The sequence below is a fragment of the Takifugu flavidus genome, chromosome 6, assembly GCF_003711565.1.
Source record: "Takifugu flavidus isolate HTHZ2018 chromosome 6, ASM371156v2, whole genome shotgun sequence".
NCBI classification, from domain to species: domain Eukaryota; kingdom Metazoa; phylum Chordata; class Actinopteri; order Tetraodontiformes; family Tetraodontidae; genus Takifugu; species Takifugu flavidus.
In genome coordinates, this window is record NC_079525.1 from 8,358,730 (window position 1) to 8,382,208 (window position 23,479).

Sequence of the window (23,479 nt, forward strand, 5' to 3'; positions counted from 1 at the left end):
CGATTCTTTGAAGATCCAAAGCGATTTATGTCTTTAAAAGATTCAGTTCTGAGATAATTTGCTTTAATGAACTGTTAAATCAAACTACTGAAGGATGAAAAATAATATTTATAAATGATAAAAACTCAGATGACCGTAAGAATGTGTAGAATAATTTACTCTAATATTTGTTGTAAAAGTATAACGCACCTTAATCAATGAAATGACGCGTATTCTATAAAGGAAGTGACGTCGTTAGCACATCTTGTTCCGGGTCGCTCCGTGGACTTGTCATGTCGGCTCCCGGACGCAGTTTTATCTTGGGTTGTAACTTTGCTGACAGGTTTTACCAGGATGAGTTGAAAGGAGAACGTTTGAAGGTAAGAAGACACTACGTTTCTTCGGAAGCTGCGTCACAGTTCTCAGACGGTTGCTTACATGCGGAAGGAAAAAAAAAAAGTTGTTTTGAAACCGTCAGAAACATTAGCGTCAGTTGCGCCTCATTAGAACGCAAACCTTTCTGTTCGAGAACATTTGAAGAGTCTGTCTGCAGGTATGAACGTGATGTCATCAACGATGCGGGGGGCCCGGCGGCTCGTCCTCAGTGACCCGACCGTACTGGGTAACCTTCTGTCCTCACCACTCAGCCCAGTTTGGCGCCCTGCCCCACTTTTCACGTGTTCACAGACCAGGGAGTTTACATTCACACAGGTGACCCTGAAGTGTTGGTGGACAAAAGTTTATCCCTTAAGATCAGAGTTTGGTAAACCTAATGTTTCAGCAGGTCAGAGTTTGGCAAACCTAATGTTTCAGCAGGTCAGAAGTCAAAATAAGGACCAAAGGGTTAAGAAGGTCAGAACAAAAGTGGAAAAGCAGGAGGTGGAGATTCATCATGGGATGACGGTGGCTTCGCTGGCACAAGCCATGAACAGAGATACAGGTGAGCGAGGTTAGCAGCCGCAAGACGCAGCACCAGGACACTCAGAGCTCAGCAGTTTGCTTTGTGTCTTTCAGATCACATATTTGAGGCGCTGCTCAACACCACGCTGGACTTGGATTCTCTGGAGCCAGCCTCCGTGTTAGAGGAGGAATGGATCAAAGAAGTTGTGACGCGATCAGGCATGAAGTACCGATGGGCCAAACTGAGCAAGAGCAGAGAGCGACCCAACAGAGACGCTCGCCGCAGGTGAGGAGATGGGTGAGAAAGGAAGGGGGACAGAGAGGACAGATGCTGACAGGACCAGAGGGGAATGTATACTTTCTCATTTGGCCGACAGACGGCATCCATCATGTTAGAGACACGCACCCTGTGTTCATGACTACCATCTGGAGAGGAGGCCAATTTGTCTGATGAGTAAGATTCAGACAGGTCAGAGCAGAGTCAGATGATCCGTCAACCAGAGCTGCTGAAGGTCTGAATGCTGAATGAGTGTAGAAGTCAAACCCAGTAGGCCTCACAGTGATAGCACTACCGGAGACGTCCCATCCAGTCCTGAGGAAGAGCTACTGTGGTCTAAATCTTCACCTTGACTTAATCAGATTGCTCCTCTGACCTCTGCTAGACCTCCAGCTGACCCATCCCTGCTGGTACCACGCCCTCCTGTGGTCACCATTATGGGTCATGTGGATCATGGGAAAACCACCCTGTTAGACAGCCTGAGGAAGAGCCAGATTGTCTCCACGGAGGCTGGTGGCATCACGCAGCACATTGGCGCCTTTCTGGGTATGTTCATCCCACCTGGGTTTTCATGGTTTTACCCTCAAAAGAAGCCAGATGTTCCTGATACAAGTCTAGCCATTCTGTCACCTTGTGGCCACTAGTAACAGAGGGAGGCGGAGCCTCAGTTATAGGGTCACTGTCAACATTTCTATGTCCTATTGAGGGAAAACAGCCAGCGTAACAGCTTCTTCAGTTCCAATGAAGATTGTGTTTCTTCTCCAGTCCAACTGCCTTCAGGTGAGAAGATTACCTTCCTAGACACGCCTGGCCACGCTGCCTTCTCCTCCATGAGAGCACGTGGAGCTAGTGTCACTGACATCATCATCCTTGTGGTGGCGGCGGACGATGGGGTCATGAACCAGACGGTGGAGTCCATCCAGCATGCCAGGAAGTCCAAAGGTGTGAGTTGTACCTGTGCGTCAGAGCTGAGGGCAGTGGGTAGCGTGGTTGTGTCAGCTGACTGTGACATCTCAGTTCCAGTGATTGTGGCAATTAACAAGTGTGACAGACCGCAGGCTGACCCCCAGAGGGTTAAACAGGAGCTGCTGGCTCACAATGTTGTCTGTGAGGAGTTTGGAGGTGACATTCAGGCCATCCCTGTCTCTGCCCTCAAGGTGAGCACATGACCCATCTGTCACATGATCACAAGCTCAGATTTCTGATTGGAATCTCTTTATTTCACAACCACACAAGTGATTTTTCCTTTGTTATGACGATGATTTAATTACTGGGGTCAACAGGAGGTCAGACCCACATGAGCTTCAGAGGTGATCAGAAATGTTATGAATCAGTCCTGAATTGCATCAGTAGCCTGTTGTCATTTCATTGATCCTCCCTCAGAGAAATCTGATTGTATGTATGTTATTGTTGCCAGGGAAACAACCTGCTGGCTCTGGCCGAGGCCACGGTGGCGTTGGCAGAGATTCTGGAGCTGAAGGCGGCACCCAATGGGCCTGTGGAGGGTGTGGTCATTGAGAGCCGCACCAATCGTGGAAAAGGGTGGGTGGAGTCAACTCTTCAGGCGCTCACAGATGCTGATTTGCAAAATCACCAGCCCCAGTAAAACTGAAGATGGTGTTCAAATCAAATCAATCTTTATTTATATAGCGTCTTTTACAATCAAAATAGTTTCAAGGCGCTTTCTAGAATCCCAGGGCCTAACCCCAGACAAGCAACAGTGGCAAGGAAAAACTCCCCTTAAAAGTCGGAGGTCATTATGCAGCTCTTAAGGCGGCGATATCCGTAATTGAATACAGAAGGGGGGGCAGAAAAACTACATAAGAAATAGCATCACTAGTCTACTTGATGAGGAGAGGAGAGGAGAGGAGAGGAGAGGAGAGGAGAGGAGAGGAGAGGAGAGGAAAGGAAAGGAAAGGAAAGGAAACCATGACCCAGTGGGGTGACAGAGGCCTGTCAGGTGATCATGTTTCTGGGCCCCAGCAGCCTCGGCCTATAACAGCATAGCTAAGATGTAAACCTAATGATTAAACGACCCCTTAAGTATGATAATTTGTCTGTCTATGATAATTTGTCTATGATAATAACTGGAACTACAGAATTAGTAACAATATGCTTTTTCAAAGAGGTAGGTTTTAAGTCTGATCTTAAAAGTAGAGATGGAGTCAGCCTCCCGTACCTGGACAGGGAGCTGGTTCCATAGCAGGGGGGCCTGGTAGCTAAATGCTTGGCCCCCCATTCTACTCCTAGAAACTCTGGGAACCACAAGTAGACCAGCATTCTGAGAGCGGAGTGGTCTATTGGGCTGGTAAGGTGTCACTAGCTCCTCTAGGTAGGATGGAGCTAGGCCTCTGAGGACCTTGTAGGTCAAAAGAAGGGTTTTGAAAATTATTCTAAATTTAACGGGCAGCCAATGAAGAGACGCCAGTATGGGAGTAATGTGATCTCTTTTGTCAATACCTGTCAGAACTCTGGCTGCAGCATTTTGGATCACCTGGAGGCTTCTTAGAGAGTTGTTTGGACACCCTGATAATAAAGAATTACAATAGTCCAGCCTGGAAGTAACAAATGCATGGACTAACATTTCAGCATCATGCCACGTCAGTAGTTTCCTAATCCTTGTGATGTTCCTCAGGTGAAAAAAGGCACTTCTAGAGACTGTTTTAATGTGAGAGTTGAAGGACAGATTTTGGTCAAAAGTTACTCCAAGATTCCTCACAGAGAGACTAGATGTTAATGAGATACCATCTAGAGCAGGGGTGGGCAAACATTTTGATTCGTGGGCCACAATGGGTTCTAACATTTGACAAAGGGGCCGGACCAGGAGCAGATGGATGGATGGAGTGCTTTGGTAACCTCACCTCATTGGAGAAAAAATACACATCTTGGGATATGGAGAAAACATGTGGCTTAATTGCAAATGAAGAGAAGCATTACAACAAAATATCTTACTTTGGAATGAGTCTTAAAACACTTCAATCAAATGAATAAATTATGCCTTTTAAAAAAAAAAATTAATAACCATTTCTATTTTAAAGCACTGAAAGTTCTGTTATCCTTCAGGATATCACCATCACTCTCCTCCTGACTGTCTTTTTTCTAGTGGGAAAACACCAGAATTGCAGTGAAAATATAACATTAACAAGGTTTATTCATTTAATTTTTCAAGTTTGGTGGGCCGGATTAAAACGTTTAACGGGCCGCGTGTGGCCCCTGGGCCGTAGTTTGCCCATGCCTGATCTAGAGTGATAATGTGATCTAATCTATCCCTGAGAGGTTCAGGACCTGCGTTTCCTGAGTTAAGGAGGAGGAAATTTGAAGACATCCAGGACTTTATGTCTTTAAGACAGGTCTGAAGCTTCACTAACTTCTCTGTCTCCTCTGGTTTCATGGATAAATAAAGCTGAGTGTCATCAGCATAACAATGAAAATTTATCCCATGCTGCCGAATAATGTTCCCTAAGGGAAGCATGTACAAGGTGAAGAGGATTGGTCCAAGTACAGAACCTTGAGGAACTCCATGGCTAACCCTACTGTATGAGGAGGGAACACCATGGACATGAGCAAACTGGTATCTATCAGATAAATATGATCTGAACCAGTCTAGTGCTGTCCCTTTAATCCCAATCACATGTTCCAGTCTCTGTAACAGGATGCTGTGATTAACTGTATCAAAAGCAACACTGAGGTTCAGCAGAACCAGCATAGAAACCAGTCCATGATCTGAAGCTATAAGAAGATCATTTGTAACTTTAAGAAGTGCGATTTCTGTGCTGTGATGAGCTCTAAAGCCTGACTGAAACATCTCAAACAGGTTGTTTCTCTGCAGGTGCTCCAGTAACTGAGTCACCACAACCTTCTCAAGAATTTTAGAGATAAAAGGAAGGTTGGATATCAGCCTATAGTTTGCTAACACATCAGGATCCAGTGATGTTTTTTTTAAGCAACGGCTTAATCACCGCCACCTTGTAGGACCGGGGTACATAACCTGTCACTAAAGAACAATTGATCTAGTCCAGGATAGAACTGCCTATCAATGGTAAAACATCCTTCAACAGGTGTGTTGGGATGGGATCTAAAAGACACGTGGTGGACTTGGATTTCTGAATCAGCGAAGACGCCTCAGAAAAATATATAGGGCTGAAGGAGTTTAAGGGCTCATTGGAGAACCCGTATGTTCCCACAGTCAGTACATCTGGTGATGGTCCAGTTGTTGGGATGGCCTGGTTAGCTTTTTTTCTGATAGCTAGAACTTTATCAGTGAAGAAGCTCATGAAGTCTTCACCACTAAGGGAAGAAGGGATACGTGGATCTAAAACACTGTGACTCTTGGTTAATTTGGCCACAGTGCTGAAAAGAAACCTGGGGTTATTCTTGTTTTCTTCAAGTAAAGAAGAAAAATAAGCTGTTCTAGCCTTACCGAGGGCCTTTTTGTAAACTAATAGACAGTCTTTCCAGGCTACATGATAGCTATCTATTTTACAAGAATGCTTCCTTTCTAGGCTGTGCGCTTTCTGCTTGAGGGTCCTGATATGTGAATTATACCAGGAGAGGTACACCTCCTATGATTTACTATTTTCTTTTTCAGGGGGGCAACAGAATCAAGCGTGATTCTCAGTGAGGCTGCTGCACCTTCAGCAATAGTCAACCTAGGTCATGGTGTTTGGTCCTGAACCTCTCAGGGATAGATTAGATCACATTATCACTCTAGATGGTATCTCATTAACATCTATTCTCTCTGTGAGGAATCTTGAGTAACTTTTGACCAAAATCTGTCCTTCAACTCACACATTAAAACAGTCTCTAGAATGCCTTTTTTCACTTGAGGAATATCACAAAGATCAGGAAACTACTGATGCGGCATGATGCTGAAAAGTTAGTCCATGCATTTGTTACTTCCAGGCTGGACTATTGTAATTCTTTATTATCAGGGTATCCAAACAACTCTTTAAGAAGCCTCCAGTGTGATCCAAAATGCTGCAGCCAGAGTTCTGACAGGTATTGACAAGAGATCACATTACTCCTGTACTGGCGTCTCTTCATTGGCTGCCTGTTAAATTTAGAATAATTTTTAAAGACCAAGATGGCACCGCACGAGTGGCAGCTTGTTACAGTAGCTCCGAGCGTGTTTACATGTTTTAGTGTGCTTTTATACTTTTTTCGTGCATCCTTTTGTACCAGTCTCGGTCGGACGTGTGCACCTTCGGGTGTACAACTTGCGAGACTATCTTTTTGTCTTTTCGTCCTTCTGGGACTATTTAAATCTACATCGGCTGACCCCTTCAACCATGGCTCCATTGTTTACACCCGGGAACAGCTGTTAGCACTGAGCAACACGAGGGTACTCCCCGCGGAAATACCGGTGATCCCCACGGAATTAAGGTGAAGGAGAAGGGGATGCAGAGCAGGGACGAAGCGTCGGGAGAAGAAAAGACGGTATAAACCATACATACCGTCGGTCATCATGGGGAACGTGAGATCTCTCCCTAATAAGATGGATGAGCTGTCGACGCTAACCAGGCTACAGAGGGAGTACCTGGAGTGTAGCCTCATGTGCTTCACAGAGACCTGGCTGAATGGACTCTCGCCAGATTCACACCTAACTCTGGACGGTTTTCAACTTGTGAGAGCGGACAGGAAAGCTAATTAGAGCGGTAAGAGGAAAGGAGGGGGTGTTTGTGAACGATAGATGGTGTAACCCAGGGCACATCAGGGTGAAGGAGCAGTACTGCAGCAAAGACATTGAACTGCTAGTGGTCAGCATTCGGCCATATTACCTCACGAGGGAATTCTCGCATGTTATCGCGATAACCGTGTACATCCCTCCATCGGCCGATGCCGCTGCTGCCTGCGAGACTGTACACACCATAGTTTCAAAGCTTCCGACATTGCACCCCCAGTCCCTCCTCCTCATCTCTGGTGACTTTAATCATGCTTCTCTGTCCTCCACTCTCCCAACCTTCACCCAATATGTGAAATGCCAAACAAGAGACAATAGAACTTTGGATTTAATGTATGTAAACACCAAGGATGCATACACCTCCTCCCCCCTCCCCCCGCTGGGCCGTTCTGATCACAACCTGGTTCATCTGTCCCCTGCATACATACCTATGGTGAATAAACAACCACCCACCAAGAGGTATCTAAGGAGCTGGTCTGAGGAGACCAGTATGGCTCTGAGGGACTGCTTCGACACCACAGACTGGGATGTGTTATGTGAACCTCACGGGGAGGACCTCGACGGCCTGACAACCTGCATCGCGGACTACATCAACTTCTGTGTTGAAAATACCGTGCCTACCAGGAAGGTTCGGTGTTTCCCCAACAACAAACCCTGGGTGACCCCTGATCTAAAAGCCCTGCTGAATGTGAAGAAGAGGGTTTTTAGATCTGGGGACAAGGAGGAGCTGAGGAGAGTCCAGAAGGAGCTGAGAAGGGGGTTTAAGGAGAGGCAAGGACAGCTATAGGAGGAAGCTGGAGGAGCGCCTCAAGGGGAGCAACGCCAGGGAAGTTCAGGCGACATCATGTGTGGTTCCGGTTCCTAAGACTGCGCACGCCAGGGAGCCCAACCACTTCAGGCCAGTGGCTTTAACCTCTCACCTGATGAAGACCATCGTTCTCACCCACCTCCGACAGCTGGTGGACAGCAAGATGGACCCTCTACAGTTTGCATATTGACCAGGCATTGGTGTGGATGACGCGGTCATCTACCTGCTGCACCGGTCACTCTTACACCTAGAGAGCACCGGGAGCACAGTGAGAGTCATGTACCTTGACTTCTCCAGTGCCTTCAACACAATCCAGCCATCATTGCTGAGAGGGAAGATGGAGGGATCCCGAGTCGACTGTCACCTAGCTGCCTGGACCACCGACTACCTCACCAACAGATGTGAGGCTCTGTGACTGTGAGTCCGACGTGGTAGTCTGCAGCACGGGGGCACCGCAGGGTACAGTTCTCTCTCCCTTCCTCTTCACTCTCTACACATCGGACTTCAGCCACAACTCGGACAGCTGCCACCTCCAGAAGTTCTCCGACGATACAGCCATCGTTGGACGTGTGTCTGAGGGGAACGAACTGGAATACAGGGAGGTCATCACCAACTTTGTCGCCTGGTGTGGACTGAACCATCTGCGCATCAACACCAGCAAGACAAAGGAGGTGGTGATCGACTTCAGTAGGAAGGCTTCTCACATTGCACCCGTGAACATCCAGGGTTTGGACATTGAGATCGTAGAGGAGTACAAATACCTGGATGTTCATCTCAACAATAAACTGGATTGGACTCATAACACAGACGCCCTGTACAAGAAGGACCAAAGTCGTCTTCATCTGTTGAGGAGACTGAGGTCCTTTGGAGTGTGCAGGTCACTGCTTAGGACTTTTTATGACTCTGTGGTGGCATCGGTGATCTTCTACGCTGTGGTCTGCTGGAGCTGTGGAAGCTCAGAGAGGGACAGGAAGAGACTCAACAAGCTGGTCAGACTGGCTGGCTCAGTCCTGGACTGCTTTCTGGACTCCATTGAGGAGGTGGGTGAGAGGAGGATGTTAACCAAGCTGACATCAATTATGGACACCCCCTCTAACCCCGTACACGAGACTGTGGGGGCCTGAAGCAGCTCCTTCAGCAGCAGACTGTTACACCCACGGTGTAAAAGGGAACGTTACCGCAGGGCATTCATCCCAACTGCCGTCAGATTGTTCAACATGCACAACACTTAATTGTAGCACCAATAACCCAGGATTGGCATATTTGCAATAACTAATCATCCTACCTCTGGAATGTCTTATTTGCACCTTAATTTTTCTTCACACCGTCCGACACTCCTTCTGTACATAATTTTAATTTCTGTATATACCGCACAATGTACATAGCAATGTACATAATATAAGAGTCTTTATTTTTTTCTTTTAGTACTTCTGTATTATACCGCTGTAACGTGCTATTTCCCCGATGTGGGATCAATAAAGTCTTTTATCCTTTATCCTTATCCTTAAAACCCTTTTTTTGACCTACAAGGTCCTCAGAGGCCTAGCTCCATCCTACCTGGAGGAGCTAGTGACACCTTACCAGCCCAATAGACTGCTCCACTCTCAGAATGCTGGTCTACTTATGGTTCCCAGAGTCTGTAGGAGTAGAATTGGGGCCGAGCATTTTGCTACCAGGCCCCCCTGCTATTGAACCAGCTCCCTGTCCAGGTACGGGAGCCTGACTCCATCTCTACTTTTAAGATCAGACTTAAAACCTACCTCTTTGAAAAAGCTTATTGTTACTAATTCTGTAGTTCCAGTTACTATCATAGACAAGTTATCATACTTAGGGGGTCGTCTAATCATTAGGTTAACATCTTAGCTATGCTGTTATAGGCCAAGGCTGCCGGGGTCCAGAAACATGATCACCTGACAGACCTGTCACCCCACTGGGTCATGGTTTCCTCTCCTCTCCTCTCCTCCTCATCAAGTAGACTAGTTATGCTGATTCTTGTGTAGTTTCCCCCCCCCGTATTCATTTACAGGTATCACCGCCTTCGGAGCTGCATGATGACCTCCGCCTTCGGAGCTGCATGATGACCTCGGCCGACGGCTTGCACAAATAGTGCATTTTTGTATGTGTTTCTGTGCTCTGTGCCTTTCCTCTTCTCTCCATTCTATCATCTACCTGTCCTCCCCCCTCTCTCTACCCAGCCGGCCATCAGCAGGAGGGTCCCCCTACATGAGCCTGGTCCTGCTCAAGGTTTCTTCCTGTTAAAGGGGAGTTTTACCTTGCCACTGTTGCTTGTCTGTGGTTAGGCCCTGGGATTCTGGAAAGCACCTTGAAACAATTTTGATTGTAAAAGATGCTATATAAATAAAGATTGATTGATTGATCCCTGGGGAAACACACAGTGGTCCTGGAATCAACGCAGGGATCGCTTCCTTAAACTTAGCTACAGCATTATCTGAAAGACATCTGCTATAGTAAGACTGTGCTCTGAGCATAGAAGAATCCTTAATCATAAATGTAAAAGTGATCAAAGAATGATCTGATCTCGGGTGTGGTTGAAGCTATGAGTTGGTTGGTTTATCTGCTGGAGGAAACCAACTGACTCAAGTAATGAAATGAAGCCATTTCTAAAGCTGTCATTTATAACGTCTACATGGATATTCAAGTCTTCAATTATAATCACTTTGTCTGTTCTAAGGACCAAGTCAGATAAGAAATCAGAGAACTCGGATAGGAACTCTGAATGTGGCCCAGCAGGGGGCCGATATACAACTACAAACAGAAGTGGCTTTTCTATCTTCCAGTTCAGATGGGTGATACCAAGAGTCAGGCTTTCAAATGAACTGGAGCCATATTTTGTTTGAGGATTAATTAATAACTTGGAGTGATAGATTGCTGCCACTCCCCCTCCTCGACCAGTAACACGAGGAATATGATAATTAAGATGGGTAGGAGGAGTAGATTCATTTAAGCTAACATACTCCTCCTCCTGAAGCCAGGTCTCAGTTAGACAAAATAAATCAATGTGATGATCCGCTATCAGGTCGTGCACTAACAGGGATTTACACAAGAGATCTAATATTTGAGGGTTATAAGGTAACCGTAACCATGACCGTTGACAGTCCAACATTGGTGTCGGGTCAGTGGTCAAAGGACTGGTCGTGCTGATGTAGCGTCATTGTTAACTATTTTTAAAAAACACAAGCATCCCCCACACAATAAATCTACATGTCTTTACAGCACCACTCACTGATTGTTGGTGGTTGTCATTGGCAACACTACATAATTATCAATTATATAGTCTGAGTTGTTTGTGGAAAGCTGACCAGGATGCGACAAAGTGTAGCTTTAAATTCATATTCTGGTTGGTTTGGTGTCAGCTGACTTCTGCAGCCTGCTTGTGGGGGTGTGGCTTGTCCAAATTATCCGAACCACTTCTTATTTTAACCATTAGCACTGTTGTTATTTCTGTATTTGATCTTCAAGTCAAGATTCTTTCATCTTTCCTCAGTCCCGTAACAACGGCAATCGTCCAGCAGGGAACCTTGAAACATGGCACCGTGCTGGTGGCAGGGAAGACTTGGGCTAAAGTCCGTTTCTTATTTGATGAGAATGGGCGGCCAGTGAGGGAGGCGAGACCAAGTGCTGCTGTGGAAGTGGTTGGCTGGAAGGACCTTCCCTCTGCTGGAGAACTTCTCCTGGAGGTTGAATCTGAGGTGAGCGTGATTTCCAGGCCATGAAGCTGTGAGCAGCTGTTAACCAAACATCTTTGTGGAGCAGCAGCGAGCCAAGGAAGTGGTGGAGTGGAGGAACTACGAAGAGCAACGGCAGAAGATGGTGGAGGAGCAGAGCACCATTGAGCTGAAGCAGAAACAACACCTGGAGCAGTACAGGAAGGAGAGGGAGGGGCTTGATCACCTGAGCTGGAGACAGAGAAAATCGGCTCTGTATCGAGCCAACAAGAGCAAGTTTACGCGGACCAGCGAGAGGACGCAGAGCGATGAGCTGAAGCTGCCACTCATCATCAAAGGTACTCGCACAGCTCTGCAAATCTCTCAGAAAAAATGAAACACTGACATAAGAAATTTTCCATCAAAACATGCTCCATGTCAGCCTGGACACTTGTCTCTACAGGGGACGTGGACGGGTCAGTGGAGGCCTTCCTGAATATTTTGGATAGTTATGACGCTCAGGAACAGTGTCAGCTGGAAGTCCTCCATTTTGGCATCGGAGCCATTTCAGAGAATGACGTCAATATGGCAGAAATATTCTCAGGTAGTGTTCAGGGTAACCTAAGATGCCGTTACGACGCTTAGCCTCCAACAGGAGGTGTGTTTCACTGCTCTTCCAGGTTCCATTTACGGCTTTAACGTGGAGGCCAGTAAGGCAGTCCAGCAACTGGCGGCCAAACACGGCGTCCCACTGCACCTTCACGCCGTCATCTATAAACTGATTGATGAGCTGAAGAACGAGCTGAGTGCCAAACTGCCTCCGCTGACCTCAGAGAATGTCCTCGGTAAGTTCGGCACGTGCACATTGAGTCCTGAGCACCTTGTTCCTCTACTTAACCTGTTTTGTCACCGTCGGTGGCGGTCCAGGTGAAGCCACAGTGCTCGCCACATTCGACATCACTGTGGGGAAGAAAAAGGTTCCTGTTGCCGGCTGTCGTGTTCAGAAAGGTCAGCTGGACCGTCGCCTGAAGTTCAGGCTGGTGCGAGAACAAGACGCTGTCTGGGAGGGTGAGTCAAAGCTGGACAGAAGCTCAAACCTGGACCAAGTGGCTATGCTGACCTTCACTTGATCTTATACAGGCTCTCTGGCGACCCTGAAACACCACAAAGAGGATGTCCTGACAGTGAAAGTGGGGATGGAATGTGGCCTGTCCACTGAGGGCAACGTCGAATTCAGACCTGGTGATATCGTCGTCTGCTTTGAGGACGTGAAGATGCCGCAGGTCACTTCCTGGGACCCTGGTTTCTAATGCAGATTTTTTTTTTCCATCATTTTTTATTGTAGCAGTAAACAGCCGAGAGCTGCCTGTCCTGTAACATGAATGTAAAGATTCCTACTGTCCCTGAATGTTAGAGGCCACAAACATCAGTTTAAGAACAATTTAATTTGACAGTAAAGGAACATACAGTATAAAATAAACATAACTGAAGCTTTTAAGATCCTGCCTTCTAATTTGTGAATAAAGTTTTGTCAGCAAGATCACTAAAAAGATCTCATTACTTCTTTTTAGCCTTGGTGGGCTTGGCAAGCAAGGCAGGGTTGATCTGCTCTGGTGTGAGACCTCTGATGGAGAAGAGGCGGGCAGCACGTTCTGTCAGCGTCCCCCCACACTTTAAACCACGACACCGTAGCTCATCCTTAAGGACATCCAGACCCAGAATCTCCAGATGTTCCACAGATGTCACCGTGGCCAGGTCCAGCCTGTGGTGGACCTGCTGAGAGGATCAGACCCACCCTGATCACTATATGATCGAAACCTGGTCTGACTGTTGAGATGTTGACTCGGTAAAAGTACGCCTAGTAAAAACATTCTGAAGACTTGAATGGATAAAATCTACTGACCTGCTGCTGTGATGCTTCAAATTCTCCTGGTCTTTTGGTCTCCTGGGCTGTGGAGGGTCCTGGACCTTCCTGCTGGTGTAAGGGTCTGGTCTCCTGGGCTGTGGAGGGTCCTGGACCTTCCTGCTGGTGTAAGGGTCTGGTTTCCTGGGTTGTGAAGGGTCCTGGACCTTCCAGCTGGTGTAAGGGTCTGGTCTCCTGGGCTGTGGAGGGTCCTGGACCTTCCTGCTGGTGTAAGGGTCTGGTCTCCTGGGCTGTGGAGGGTCCTGGACCTTCCTGCTGGTGTAAGGGTCTGGTCTCCTGGGCTGTGGAGGGTCCTGGACCTTCCAGATTGTCTGAGGGTCTGGTCTCCTGGGCTGTGGAGGGTCCTGGACCATCCTGCTGGTCTGATAGTCTGGTCTCGTGGTCTCTGGAGAGCCAGTAGTTTGATTGGATGAGCTAAAATCTAATTAATAAAATCAGAAGATCTGAACATCTGCAACCACTTTTTTACCTGCTGATCTGCTCTCTCTCTGTTGCTATGTAATCAGTTGAAATATGGCTGAAAGAGACGTAGTCATCTTCATTGCTGTCATCCTCCTCTGAGCTCTGCAGCTCCTCCAGTCCTGTCCTGTAACCATGGAGACCAGTTCAAAAACCACCAGCACCAACATCAAGTCAAAAACTTGCAGGAAACATGGGACATGGGAAGGTCAAAGTTCACAAGGCATTTGAGAGCTTTGTGTTTTAGAAATGTGAAGGGATTAATCACAGTGAGAGATGTTTTGATCCAACGATACATCAAAGCTTTAGTGGGTGCCCGGCACCGACCAGAGGCCCACTCACCAGAGTTCTGACATCATCTTCTTTGCATGCGGCTCTTTGCTCTGACTCAAGTTATGTCTTTTTGTAGTTGAACTGTGACCTGCCTTCATTTGACCACGAGAGGACACCTGCAGACCTGAAATGTAACACTACTTAGAGAGGGGGACAGGAGCCGCCACCAGCGGGTTGAGCGCCGACCAACACCTACCTTTGATGACCGAGTCTTCAAGTCGCTCTGATAACTCGTGACACTGCTGCTGGAATTCCATGTCACTGAAACGATGTTCGGGTTCCCTCAGCTTCCTCTGCAGACGCTCCACTTGTCGCTGTTCCTTCTCTGCTTCACGCTCTGCCTGCTTTTTCAGCCAATCGGCCATCCTTCATTACAGGAGACACACAATCGGTATCCCAGGTGACAGCTTTTCTGACTTCAAACTATTCAGACCTGGTATCTTACTCCTTCTCATGGTTGACGTCTCGCAGGCGTCGGCCGCTCAGATCTCGACAGGCTTCACGGTTTGTCGTTTTCTCGATCTGAGCGCCCAAAGCTCGCAGCATAGAGCCAAACCCTGAAACAACAGATCATTATGATGCTACAGAAGAAAACAGATGTCCTGTTGAAAGGTGCATCAGGAACACACCTCCTTTACCACCACAGAGCCGCGGCTCCAGGTGATAGATCGCTCCACGCTGCAGAGGCTCGTCCAGATTCGACAATCGACCATTTCGGACCACGTAGAAATCGTTTGAAGAACCACAACCCTACAGGGACACATGCACACACACCATTCAAACAAAAGCAAATGCTGACAGGAAGTGAAGACAGCTGAGATAATCCAGAACATCACCAAAACCAATCTTCCTCGATTATCAACATTTATTTTTAATTTAATTTCGCTAATCTGTTTGAGTTATTTTGCTGACATAAAGACAAACGCCGACCGTCAGAGAAAAAAAAAATCAACGATTGAATACAATTTTGCTTAAAAGATCAAACTTAATGTGTTTGCGCTAACAAAAGTCCAACTTGTCGAAATGAATCCTGTTAATATTTTCTGGTTTCATCCTAATCTCAGAATTTCAATTTCCTTGAACTATGGGAAAACAGGATAGTTGAAGACATCGTCGTTTTTCGAAACATTCTCATTTACAATCGGACATATTTGGATTCATTCTTCAACAGTATAGGAACGACTTTAAAAGTACAGTATAAGTCAATTTTAAACATCTTCATATAGCAATCCAAAAAAGTATTAAATAAGAGTCAAATAGTCTCTTATTAACAATCGATATATTGAGACATTCGGTCATGTGTGAACATCTGTTAGAGTAAACATTTCAATAACTCAAATACACGCAAATACAGTGTTTATACACATTTGCCTCTCGTTAACACCCGCTTAACGGAAAGCTAAAGCTAACGCCAGCACCCGGAGAGGTTTAATCAATTTTTTAATCAGTTTTGCCGCACAGTTTTTAGGGGGGTTAGCCATGTTCGGTACAAAATCCAACCTGCTTTTGGACGAATCGATCCAGAACTTCTCTGACGACAGAATCGTCTGTAAAACTCCAGTTGGCGAAACTAAACATCGAAGTCCTCACGAACACCTCCATCTTCATACAGCTGTAACTACAAAGATGATAATGCGCATGCGCTAGGCTCCTTCTTCGTTGGTCTTCTTTCAGTTTATTGGCGAGTGCATCTCATCAAATGTACATTACCGCCATCTAATGTACTGGAGTGTCAATGAACAATAATAGACCCAAGATCTAATAGTCTTTATCTCCCCCAGTTTCTCTTGAAAGTTGATAAAAGAAGAATATATAGAAAAATGTCTTCCTCACTCTCCTGGGCGGTGCCTCCTTCAGACTCGGGTCCTCTACCAGAGGCCTGTGAGTCTGAGGGTTCTACGCAGGATCCTAGCTGTTCCTAGGACTGCGTTCTTCTGGATAGAGATCTCTGATGTGGTTCCTGGTATCTGTTAGAGACATCTATTCAGCTTGGGGGTTACTGTCCCTAGTGTCCCAATCACTACTGGGACCACTGGTGCCTTCACACCCCACAATCTCTCTATCTCCTCTTTCAGCCCTTGGTATTTCTCTAGCTTCTCATTTTCTTTCTTCCTGATGTTGCTATCACTTGGGATTGCTGCATCTATCACCATCACTGTCTCCTGGTGTTTATCTACCACCACTGTCAGGCTGATTGGCCAACACCATCTTGTCTGTCTGGATCTGGAAGTCCCACAGGATCTTGGCATGCTTGTTCTCTATCACTTTCTGGGGTGTCTCCCACCTGGACCCTGGGAGCTCCAGTCCATACTTAGTGCAGATGTGTATGCCTTGCCTGCCAACATCTTGCACCCTGCTGTGATATGCTGGAGTGTCGCAGGGGCTTCTCCATACACCTGGGGTCTTGTTTGGTATGGCAGACCTTGGCCTCTATTGCTCTGATGTTCAGGTTCTGTTCTTGTGCAGCCATGAGCAGTGATGCTACAGAAGAAAACATGTGAAGAAATCGATATCAGCCACTTCCTCAATTTGTCGGTGGTACATACCATGCAGGGGCTTGTCCTTCCATGATAGCCCTTCAAGCTCCTCCTCCTTGCTGGGCTTTTATTGCCTGAGGCATTCACTCAGCAGCTGGCCAGTGGGTGCTATTGTGAATGTCTTGTTCCAGTCGATGTTTGTGAAGATTCTCATTCATCCAGGTCATAGTTATCCAAGGTAAGAGCAGAGCTTGAAAATATAGCCCTTGTGGACCAGTAGCATGCTAATGATCTGGGTGGTCACCTGAAAGTCGTCAGCAGGGCCGTTAGCAGGGTCGTTCACCAAGTTTTAGTTTGTGTACTTTCCCTTTGTCTTCTGGGTCACATGGTGGTGAATCCCCAGGCCTTTTGAACAGTGAGAACTTTTGGATTGTTGTTGGAAGGAAAGGAGGACTGCATTGTTTGTGGGTGATAGGAAGTGCCACCTCTGTTTAAGGATGGTTTTTCCAATTTGACATGGATGGCTTCCTTGATGCCCCTCTCGAACCAGCGATCTTCTCTGGCCAGCACCCGTACTTGATTGTCCTCAAATGAGTGCCCACTTTCCTTTAGGTGTAGGTGTACTGCTGAGTTCTGACCTTAAAAGGTGGCACATCTGTGTTGGGCCATTCTTTTATGGAGAGGTTGTATAGAGGTTTGATTAGCATGAGATCTAGCAGTGGCTTACTCATCAGTCTAATGCTAGCAAGAAGTTGTATTCCACCAGCGGTGTCTGTAGCTCAGCTGTGTAGTTCTACAAATCCACTCAGGAAACGTTTTGTAGTGAAGAAAAAATATAAAAAATCTCCAGGTTTATTTCCACAAAATTACAAAACGTTTGGGGCTGGCTAACACACTTGTTGCAACTAATTACTTATAGAAGAGAGAGTTAAGAAAACCATTTGCTTCTCCAGCTCTCAAGCACTGACTGCCCGCTGACAGTAAAAAGGCACACCTGGCTCTATCCGGTCTTAAAGGAGAAGCACTAATTTTATCAACAGATACGAAATCACATAAAAACATGAATTCCATTAGACCTTTTCACCCTTTTAACCATTATAAAGTTATAAATGAAATGATTAACTATTAAATCTCTCTGTGCTTATATTATTGAATTATGCATTTTCTTAACACATTTTAATAATATGAACTGCATAACCATGAACTGTACTTCTGCCTCTACATACCCGGCCCCTAATTGCTTTCTAGGGCAGAAACAATTACAACTTATTTGAAGAAAGTCTTTCTTTTTAATAACACAAAGCAAATATAACCCAACCAGATGTCTGTATAGATTCTCAATCATCCAGGTCATTGTATCCAAGGTAGTTTTCTCTGTCAACTGGACTGGGTTTCTTCTCTTGAAAACATTTCGCCTTCTATCCAGAAGGCTTCTTCAGTTCTATAACCCAACCAGGTACATAACAGTCCTTCTCCATTTGATGTCATGCTGGAGCAAGATGTTCTCAATTTGTGAAGTATTCCACTCCTTTATTTCCTTTCTGAGCTCGCGGTCAGCTCCGACAAAGTTAGTCCCATTGTCGGATCTCATTTCTTTCACTTGACCCCTTCTTGCAATGAAGCGACGCAGAGCATGAATAAAGGAGTCTGTTTCCAGTGATGTCGCCATTTCGATGTGGACTGCATGACTTGCAAGACAGGTAAAGATAACTCTGTATCTTTCTCTCCGTATCAGATATTTTTACATAGGATCTTCCTCGTTTTACATTGAATGGTCCAAAGAGATCCACTCCACTTCTGGTAAAAGGTGGTTCATCCGGTACAAGTCTATTTCTCGGTAAGTCCGCCATCATTTGTGTGCCTGATGCACCATGTTGTCTTCGACAGATAGAACAGCGAGACAGCATTTTCCGGATTGTTGAGAGGGCATTGATGATCCAGTAACTTTGACGTACATGAGACAAGACATGATTGCGTCCGCTGTGTCCCAGTCGCTCATGTGCATCCTGGAGAATCAGATAAGCCACATGATGGTCTTTAGGCAGGAGCATCGGGTGCTTGGCTTCGGCTGGCATGGATGTTCGACTTAACCTTCCTCCAACACAAAGGATTCCCTCCTGAAGTTGCGGATTCAGTCTGAAGATTCGACTGCCTTTCTTGACGGGCTCTTTCCTCTGAAGAGTAGACATTTCCTCTTGGAACTTCCTTTGCTGACAATGACGGATGATATCCAGCTCAGCTTGTCGCAGATCGTCCAGAGTCAGGTAAGTCTGTTTGAGACTTCTCTTATAGCTTGTCATTTCTTTGTTCACTTGTTCTTGGTCCTTGTATGATTCATTCATTTCCTTTCTCTTCTTTGACAGGTTCACCAGTGTCCCTTTGACTCGAGCAAGCCATGCCACCGCCTTTTTTAGCCGTATCCAGGAAGAGAACTGTTCTGTTAGTTGTTGCATTACATCAGTGTTTTCTTCCACTGTAGTAGCGTTAACGAGTATGCCTTTCTTGGCCTCAGGATCTACCACTGTAAGCTCCTCCAAGTGAACACACTGGTCTGGCAATTCTGATTCTGGCTTGCTGAGGAAAGCGGCCCTGAGATCCATACTTTGTTCTGTGTGAACACAATCACCCTTTGACCCCTGGAAGCGTAGTCAGCTGGATTCAACCGTGAGTTGATGTAGCTCCATTGCCCCACTCTTGATGCTTGTAAGATCATAGCGACCCTGTTCGCCACAAATGTCTTGAATCTGTTCTTCTCGTTTGCTATGTACTTGAGTACAGCGGTGCTGTTTGTCCAGAACTTGGAATCTGACAGTGGAATCTGTTCTTTCTTTATTATGGTGTCCACCTTAACAGCTAAGGTAGCTGCTGTCAGCTCCAGCCGCGGGATAGTTATGGGTTTAAGAGGGGCAACCCTTGCCTTCCCCATGATGTAGTGCAGTGTTTTTGGTTGCTGCTGTTCTTCTGGACCAGGTAAGTGACAACACCGTAGCCTGTTTCGCTTGCGTCACTGAAGTGGTGTAGTTGAGCCTCCAAACTCTGGACCGCCACTCCAAAGTTGGTGAGCTGAAGCTCTTCCATCCACCTTGACCAGTGTTGTGCGAGATGGTCTGGCACAGCATCGTCCCATCCTGTTCTCAATCTGCACAATTCATGGAGAATGTTTTTGGCAGGCGGTACGACTGGAGACAACATCCCCAGTGGGTCGTAGACTGAACTCATCATTGCCAAGATTCCCCTTTGGGTGAGAGGCCTCTGCTGGATGTTGACTTGGAACTTAAACTGATCTGACCGGATACACCACAGTACGCCTAAGGCTCTCTCCATGGCGAGTGATTCCTGGTCGAAGTCGAGGGTTTTGACTTCTGTTGTCCTCTTGTAGAAAGCTTGACAACACAGGTTGTTGGTCATCCATTTTGTTAGTCTGAATCCTCCTGTTTGACAGATGGCCTTCAGGTCTTGATATAACTTGACTGCTTCTTGTTCGGATGCAACTGATCTCAAACAGTCGTCAACATAGAAGTTACACAAAACCGTTTCCACTACAGCTGCATCAAAACTGCTTTTGTTATCTTCAGCACATTTTCTCAAAGCATAACACGCGCAGCTTGGTGAGGAGGCGGCGCCAAACAAGTGGACCTCCATCCTGTATTTTTGCAGCTCTTGTGAGACGTCGCCGTCCGGCCACCACAGGAACCTGAGAAGGCCAGCGTCTTCTGGTGGTACTTTAACTTGATGGAACATTGATTCTACGCCCAACATTATTGCGACTTGGTCTTGACGGAACCTTGTTAAGATGCCGATGAGACTGCTTGTCATGTCAGGCCCTTGAAGTAGTTGTTCATTGAGTGTGGTTCCTTGGTAAGAAGTGCCACAGTCGAATACCACTCGTATTTTCTTCTTCTTAGGGTGGTAAACAGCATGATGCGGAATAAACCACACCTTTCCATCACTCCGTTTTAGGTCTTCATTTTTACAGCGTAGCGCTTGTTGATCATGTCGTTCATGAAGCTGACGTAGTCGTCTTTGAACGTCTGGAAGCTCCTCTGAAGCTTCTTCTTCATGTTGAGCGCTCGTTGCTCTGCCACAGCTCTATTATTGGGCATTTTCACATCTTTGTTTTTTAACAGCAACCTGATTGAGTAGTGACCATTGACCAGCTGAGCCCATAATTCATCCAGTTGAGCCACAGAAATGCGATTTGTCTTTCAGATTCAGATTCAGGTCCTTTATTGTCCCACACGGGGAAATTTACAGTGCAACAACAGCAAGAGCACGCAGAGAAAAATAAGATGAAATCGAATAGAATAGAATTTGGAATATACAAAGAGGATGTATATTTACAATAATCCAGGTAAATGGATACTCGGCCTCTGTATACCTGTACATAGTACAGAGGGTGAATACAATATACATATCAGAATATATAATATTCAGATTGTGTTAGCGGGCATTATGTTTATTGTGCAGTCTGACAGCAGCCGGCAGGAAAGATCTGCGATACCTCTCCTTCACACAGCGAGGGTGGAGCAGCCGCTCACTGAAGGAGCTGCCCAGTGCTGTCAGGGTGTCCTGTAGGGGGTGGGATGTGTTGTTCAGCATGGATGACAGCTTAGCCATCATCCTCCCGTTTCCCACCACCTCCATCGAGTCCAGGGGACATCCCAGGACAGAGCTGGCCCTCCTTACCAGTCTGTCCATCCTCTTCCTGTCCCTGTCAGTGATGCTACTGGACCAGCAGACAATCCCATAGAAGATGGCTGATCCCACCACAGAGTCATAGAAAGTCCTCAGGAGTGGTCCCTGCACTCCAAAAGACCTCAGCCTCCTGAGCAGGAACAGTCTTCTATTGCCCTTCTTGACAAGGGCGTCTGTGTTGTGTGTCCAGTCCAGGTTATTGTTTAGGTAAACACCCAGGTACTTGTACGACTCCACCACGTCAACATCCGTTCCCAGGATGTTCACCGGTGCAGGCAGGGGGTTGTTATGCCTGCGGAAATCCACCACCAGCTCCTTGGTTTTGCCAGCGTTGATCTGGAGGTTGTTCCGCAGGCTCCAGTCCACAAAGTCCTGAATAAGTTCTCTGTACTCCGTATCGTCCCCATCAGTGATGAGGCCGACAGCAGCAGAGTCGTCAGAGAACTTCTGGAGGTGACATGAAGATGTATTGTATGAAAAGTCCACGGTGTAGAGGGTCAACAGGAAAGGAGCCAGAACTGTTCCCAGCAGTGCTGCAGAGAAGCCGATCTGACTCGGAGCCCTTCACACGCACAAACTGTGGTCTTTGTGTGAGGTAGTCCAGAATCCATGTTGTGAGGTGGTGATCCACCCCAGCTACCTGCAGCTTGTCCCCCAGCAGCCTGGGCTGGATGGTGTTGAACGCACTGGAGAAATCAAAAAACATGATCCTCACAGTGCTTCCAGCCTTCTCCAGGTGAGTGAGGGAGGTGTGGAGGAGGTAGATGACGGCATCGTCTACCCTGATGCTCAGCTGGTAGGCGAACTGCAGCGGGTCCATGAAGGAGCTCACCAGTGGGTGCAGGTGGGCGAGGATGAGTCTCTCCAGCGTCTTCATCAGGTGAGATGTCAGAGCTACCGGCCTGTAGCGGTTGAGCTCCTTGGGGTGCGGTGTCTTCGGCACTGGGACGATGCAGGACATCTTCCACAGCTGTGGCACTCTCCCCAGCTTCAGGCTCAGGTTGAACATGTGACTGAAGATCCCACACAACTGGTCTGTGCAGGACTTCAGGAGCCTGGAGCTGATGCCATCTGGACCCGTCGCTTTCCTGGCCCTGTTCTTCTTCAGGGCCTTCCTCACCTGGTGTGGTGTGAGGGACAGGCTGGAGCAGGGAGGAGTTGGTGGGGGGGATGGGCATGGGCCAGAGTGTGAAGTGTCGGGAATGTGTGGGCTGAAGTTCATGAGAGAGGGGGAGGGGGGACAGGAAGAACAGTCTATTGGGGGCACAGACAGTGGCGGGGGTAGCAGCTGAGGAGACTGGGCTGGGGGAGGGATGGGTACCTGATCAAATCTATTGAAAAACAAGTTCAGGTTGTTAGCCCACCCCGGTCACCCACAGGTTGGGACTTCTGCTCCTTGAAGCCCGAGATGGTCTTCAGTCCCTTCCATACGCCACAGATGTTGTTCTGTTGCAGCTGGTTTTCCATCTTCCTCCTGTAGTTGTCCTTCTCCTGTCTGATCTTCCTCCTCAGTTCCCTCTGCACAGTCTTCAGCTCTTCCTTGTCTCCAGACACAAATGCCCTCTTCTTCTCCTTCAGGAGGGCCTTTATGTCTGGGGTGATCCAGGGCTTGCTGTTGGAGAAGCTCCATACAGTCCTGGTGGGTACGGTGTTCTCCACACAGAAGTTAATATAGTCCGTGATGCAGTGGGTGAGGTTGTCGCTGAATACATCCCACAGGGTTGTGTCGAAGCAGTGTTTCAGGACCTCCTCGGCTTTTTCGGACCATTTCTTCACTGTGCGGGTGACAGCAGGCTGCCTCTGCACAAGAGGTTTGTACACAGGCTGGAGGTGTACAAGGTTGTGGTCAGCACGGCCCAGGGGAGGGAGTGGGAGAGAGTGGTATGCCTCCTTGGTGTTGGCATAGAAGAGGTCCAGTGTTTTATTGTCCCTGGTGTGGCATGTGACATACTGGGTAAATTTGGGCAGAGAAGATGATGGAGAGGCATGATTGAAGTCTCCAGAGATGAGGAGGAGGGCGTCAGGGTGTTGTGTCTGCAGCCTGCTCACTGCTGAGAGCAGGACATCACAGGCTGCATCAGCGTTAGCAGAGGGGGGGATGTGCACAACCACCGCGAGGGCATGTGTAAATTCCCTCGGTAGGTAGTGAGGCCTCATGCTAACGGCTAACAGTTCGATGTCCTTACAGCAGTGCTGCTCCTTGATAGTGATGTGCCCAGGGTTACACCATCTATCGTTCACAAACACTGCCAGTCCTCCTCCCTTCATCTTACCACTCTCCC

General features: G+C 47.1%; 2 protein-coding genes across 7 annotated transcripts; one reads left to right on the top strand and one right to left on the bottom strand.

Annotated features, from left to right (window-relative positions):
* The first annotated feature begins 215 nt into the window (after positions 1 to 215).
* Positions 216 to 12,859, top strand: mtif2 (mitochondrial translational initiation factor 2). Of its 5 annotated transcripts, none has more exons than XM_057035938.1 (14): positions 216 to 359; positions 533 to 690; positions 793 to 919; positions 994 to 1,165; positions 1,542 to 1,702; positions 1,922 to 2,098; positions 2,174 to 2,313; positions 2,574 to 2,698; positions 11,150 to 11,354; positions 11,419 to 11,668; positions 11,752 to 11,913; positions 11,990 to 12,154; positions 12,237 to 12,377; positions 12,450 to 12,859. In XM_057035938.1, exons 2-14 carry the CDS (start codon positions 535 to 537, stop codon positions 12,617 to 12,619), a joined length of 2,151 nt encoding a protein of 716 aa, XP_056891918.1. In that variant the 5' UTR covers positions 216 to 359; positions 533 to 534; the 3' UTR covers positions 12,620 to 12,859. The 5 variants fall into 5 exon arrangements, with proteins under 5 accessions (XP_056891918.1, XP_056891920.1, XP_056891919.1 ...); XM_057035940.1 differs by having other exon boundaries at positions 11,773 to 11,913; XM_057035939.1 differs by having other exon boundaries at positions 796 to 919.
* sde2 (SDE2 telomere maintenance homolog (S. pombe)) lies at positions 12,736 to 15,683 on the bottom strand. Of its 2 annotated transcripts, none has more exons than XM_057036040.1 (8): positions 15,526 to 15,683; positions 14,655 to 14,775; positions 14,471 to 14,582; positions 14,222 to 14,391; positions 14,035 to 14,149; positions 13,703 to 13,819; positions 13,213 to 13,618; positions 12,736 to 13,082 (listed from the first exon to the last, which is right to left on the bottom strand). In XM_057036040.1, the coding sequence occupies exons 1-8, from the start codon at positions 15,631 to 15,633 to the stop codon at positions 12,867 to 12,869; spliced, it is 1,365 nt and encodes a 454-aa protein (XP_056892020.1). In that variant the 5' UTR covers positions 15,634 to 15,683; the 3' UTR covers positions 12,736 to 12,866. The 2 variants fall into 2 exon arrangements, with proteins under 2 accessions (XP_056892020.1, XP_056892019.1); XM_057036039.1 differs by having other exon boundaries at positions 12,736 to 13,085.
* Positions 15,684 to 23,479: the final 7,796 nt, after the last annotated feature.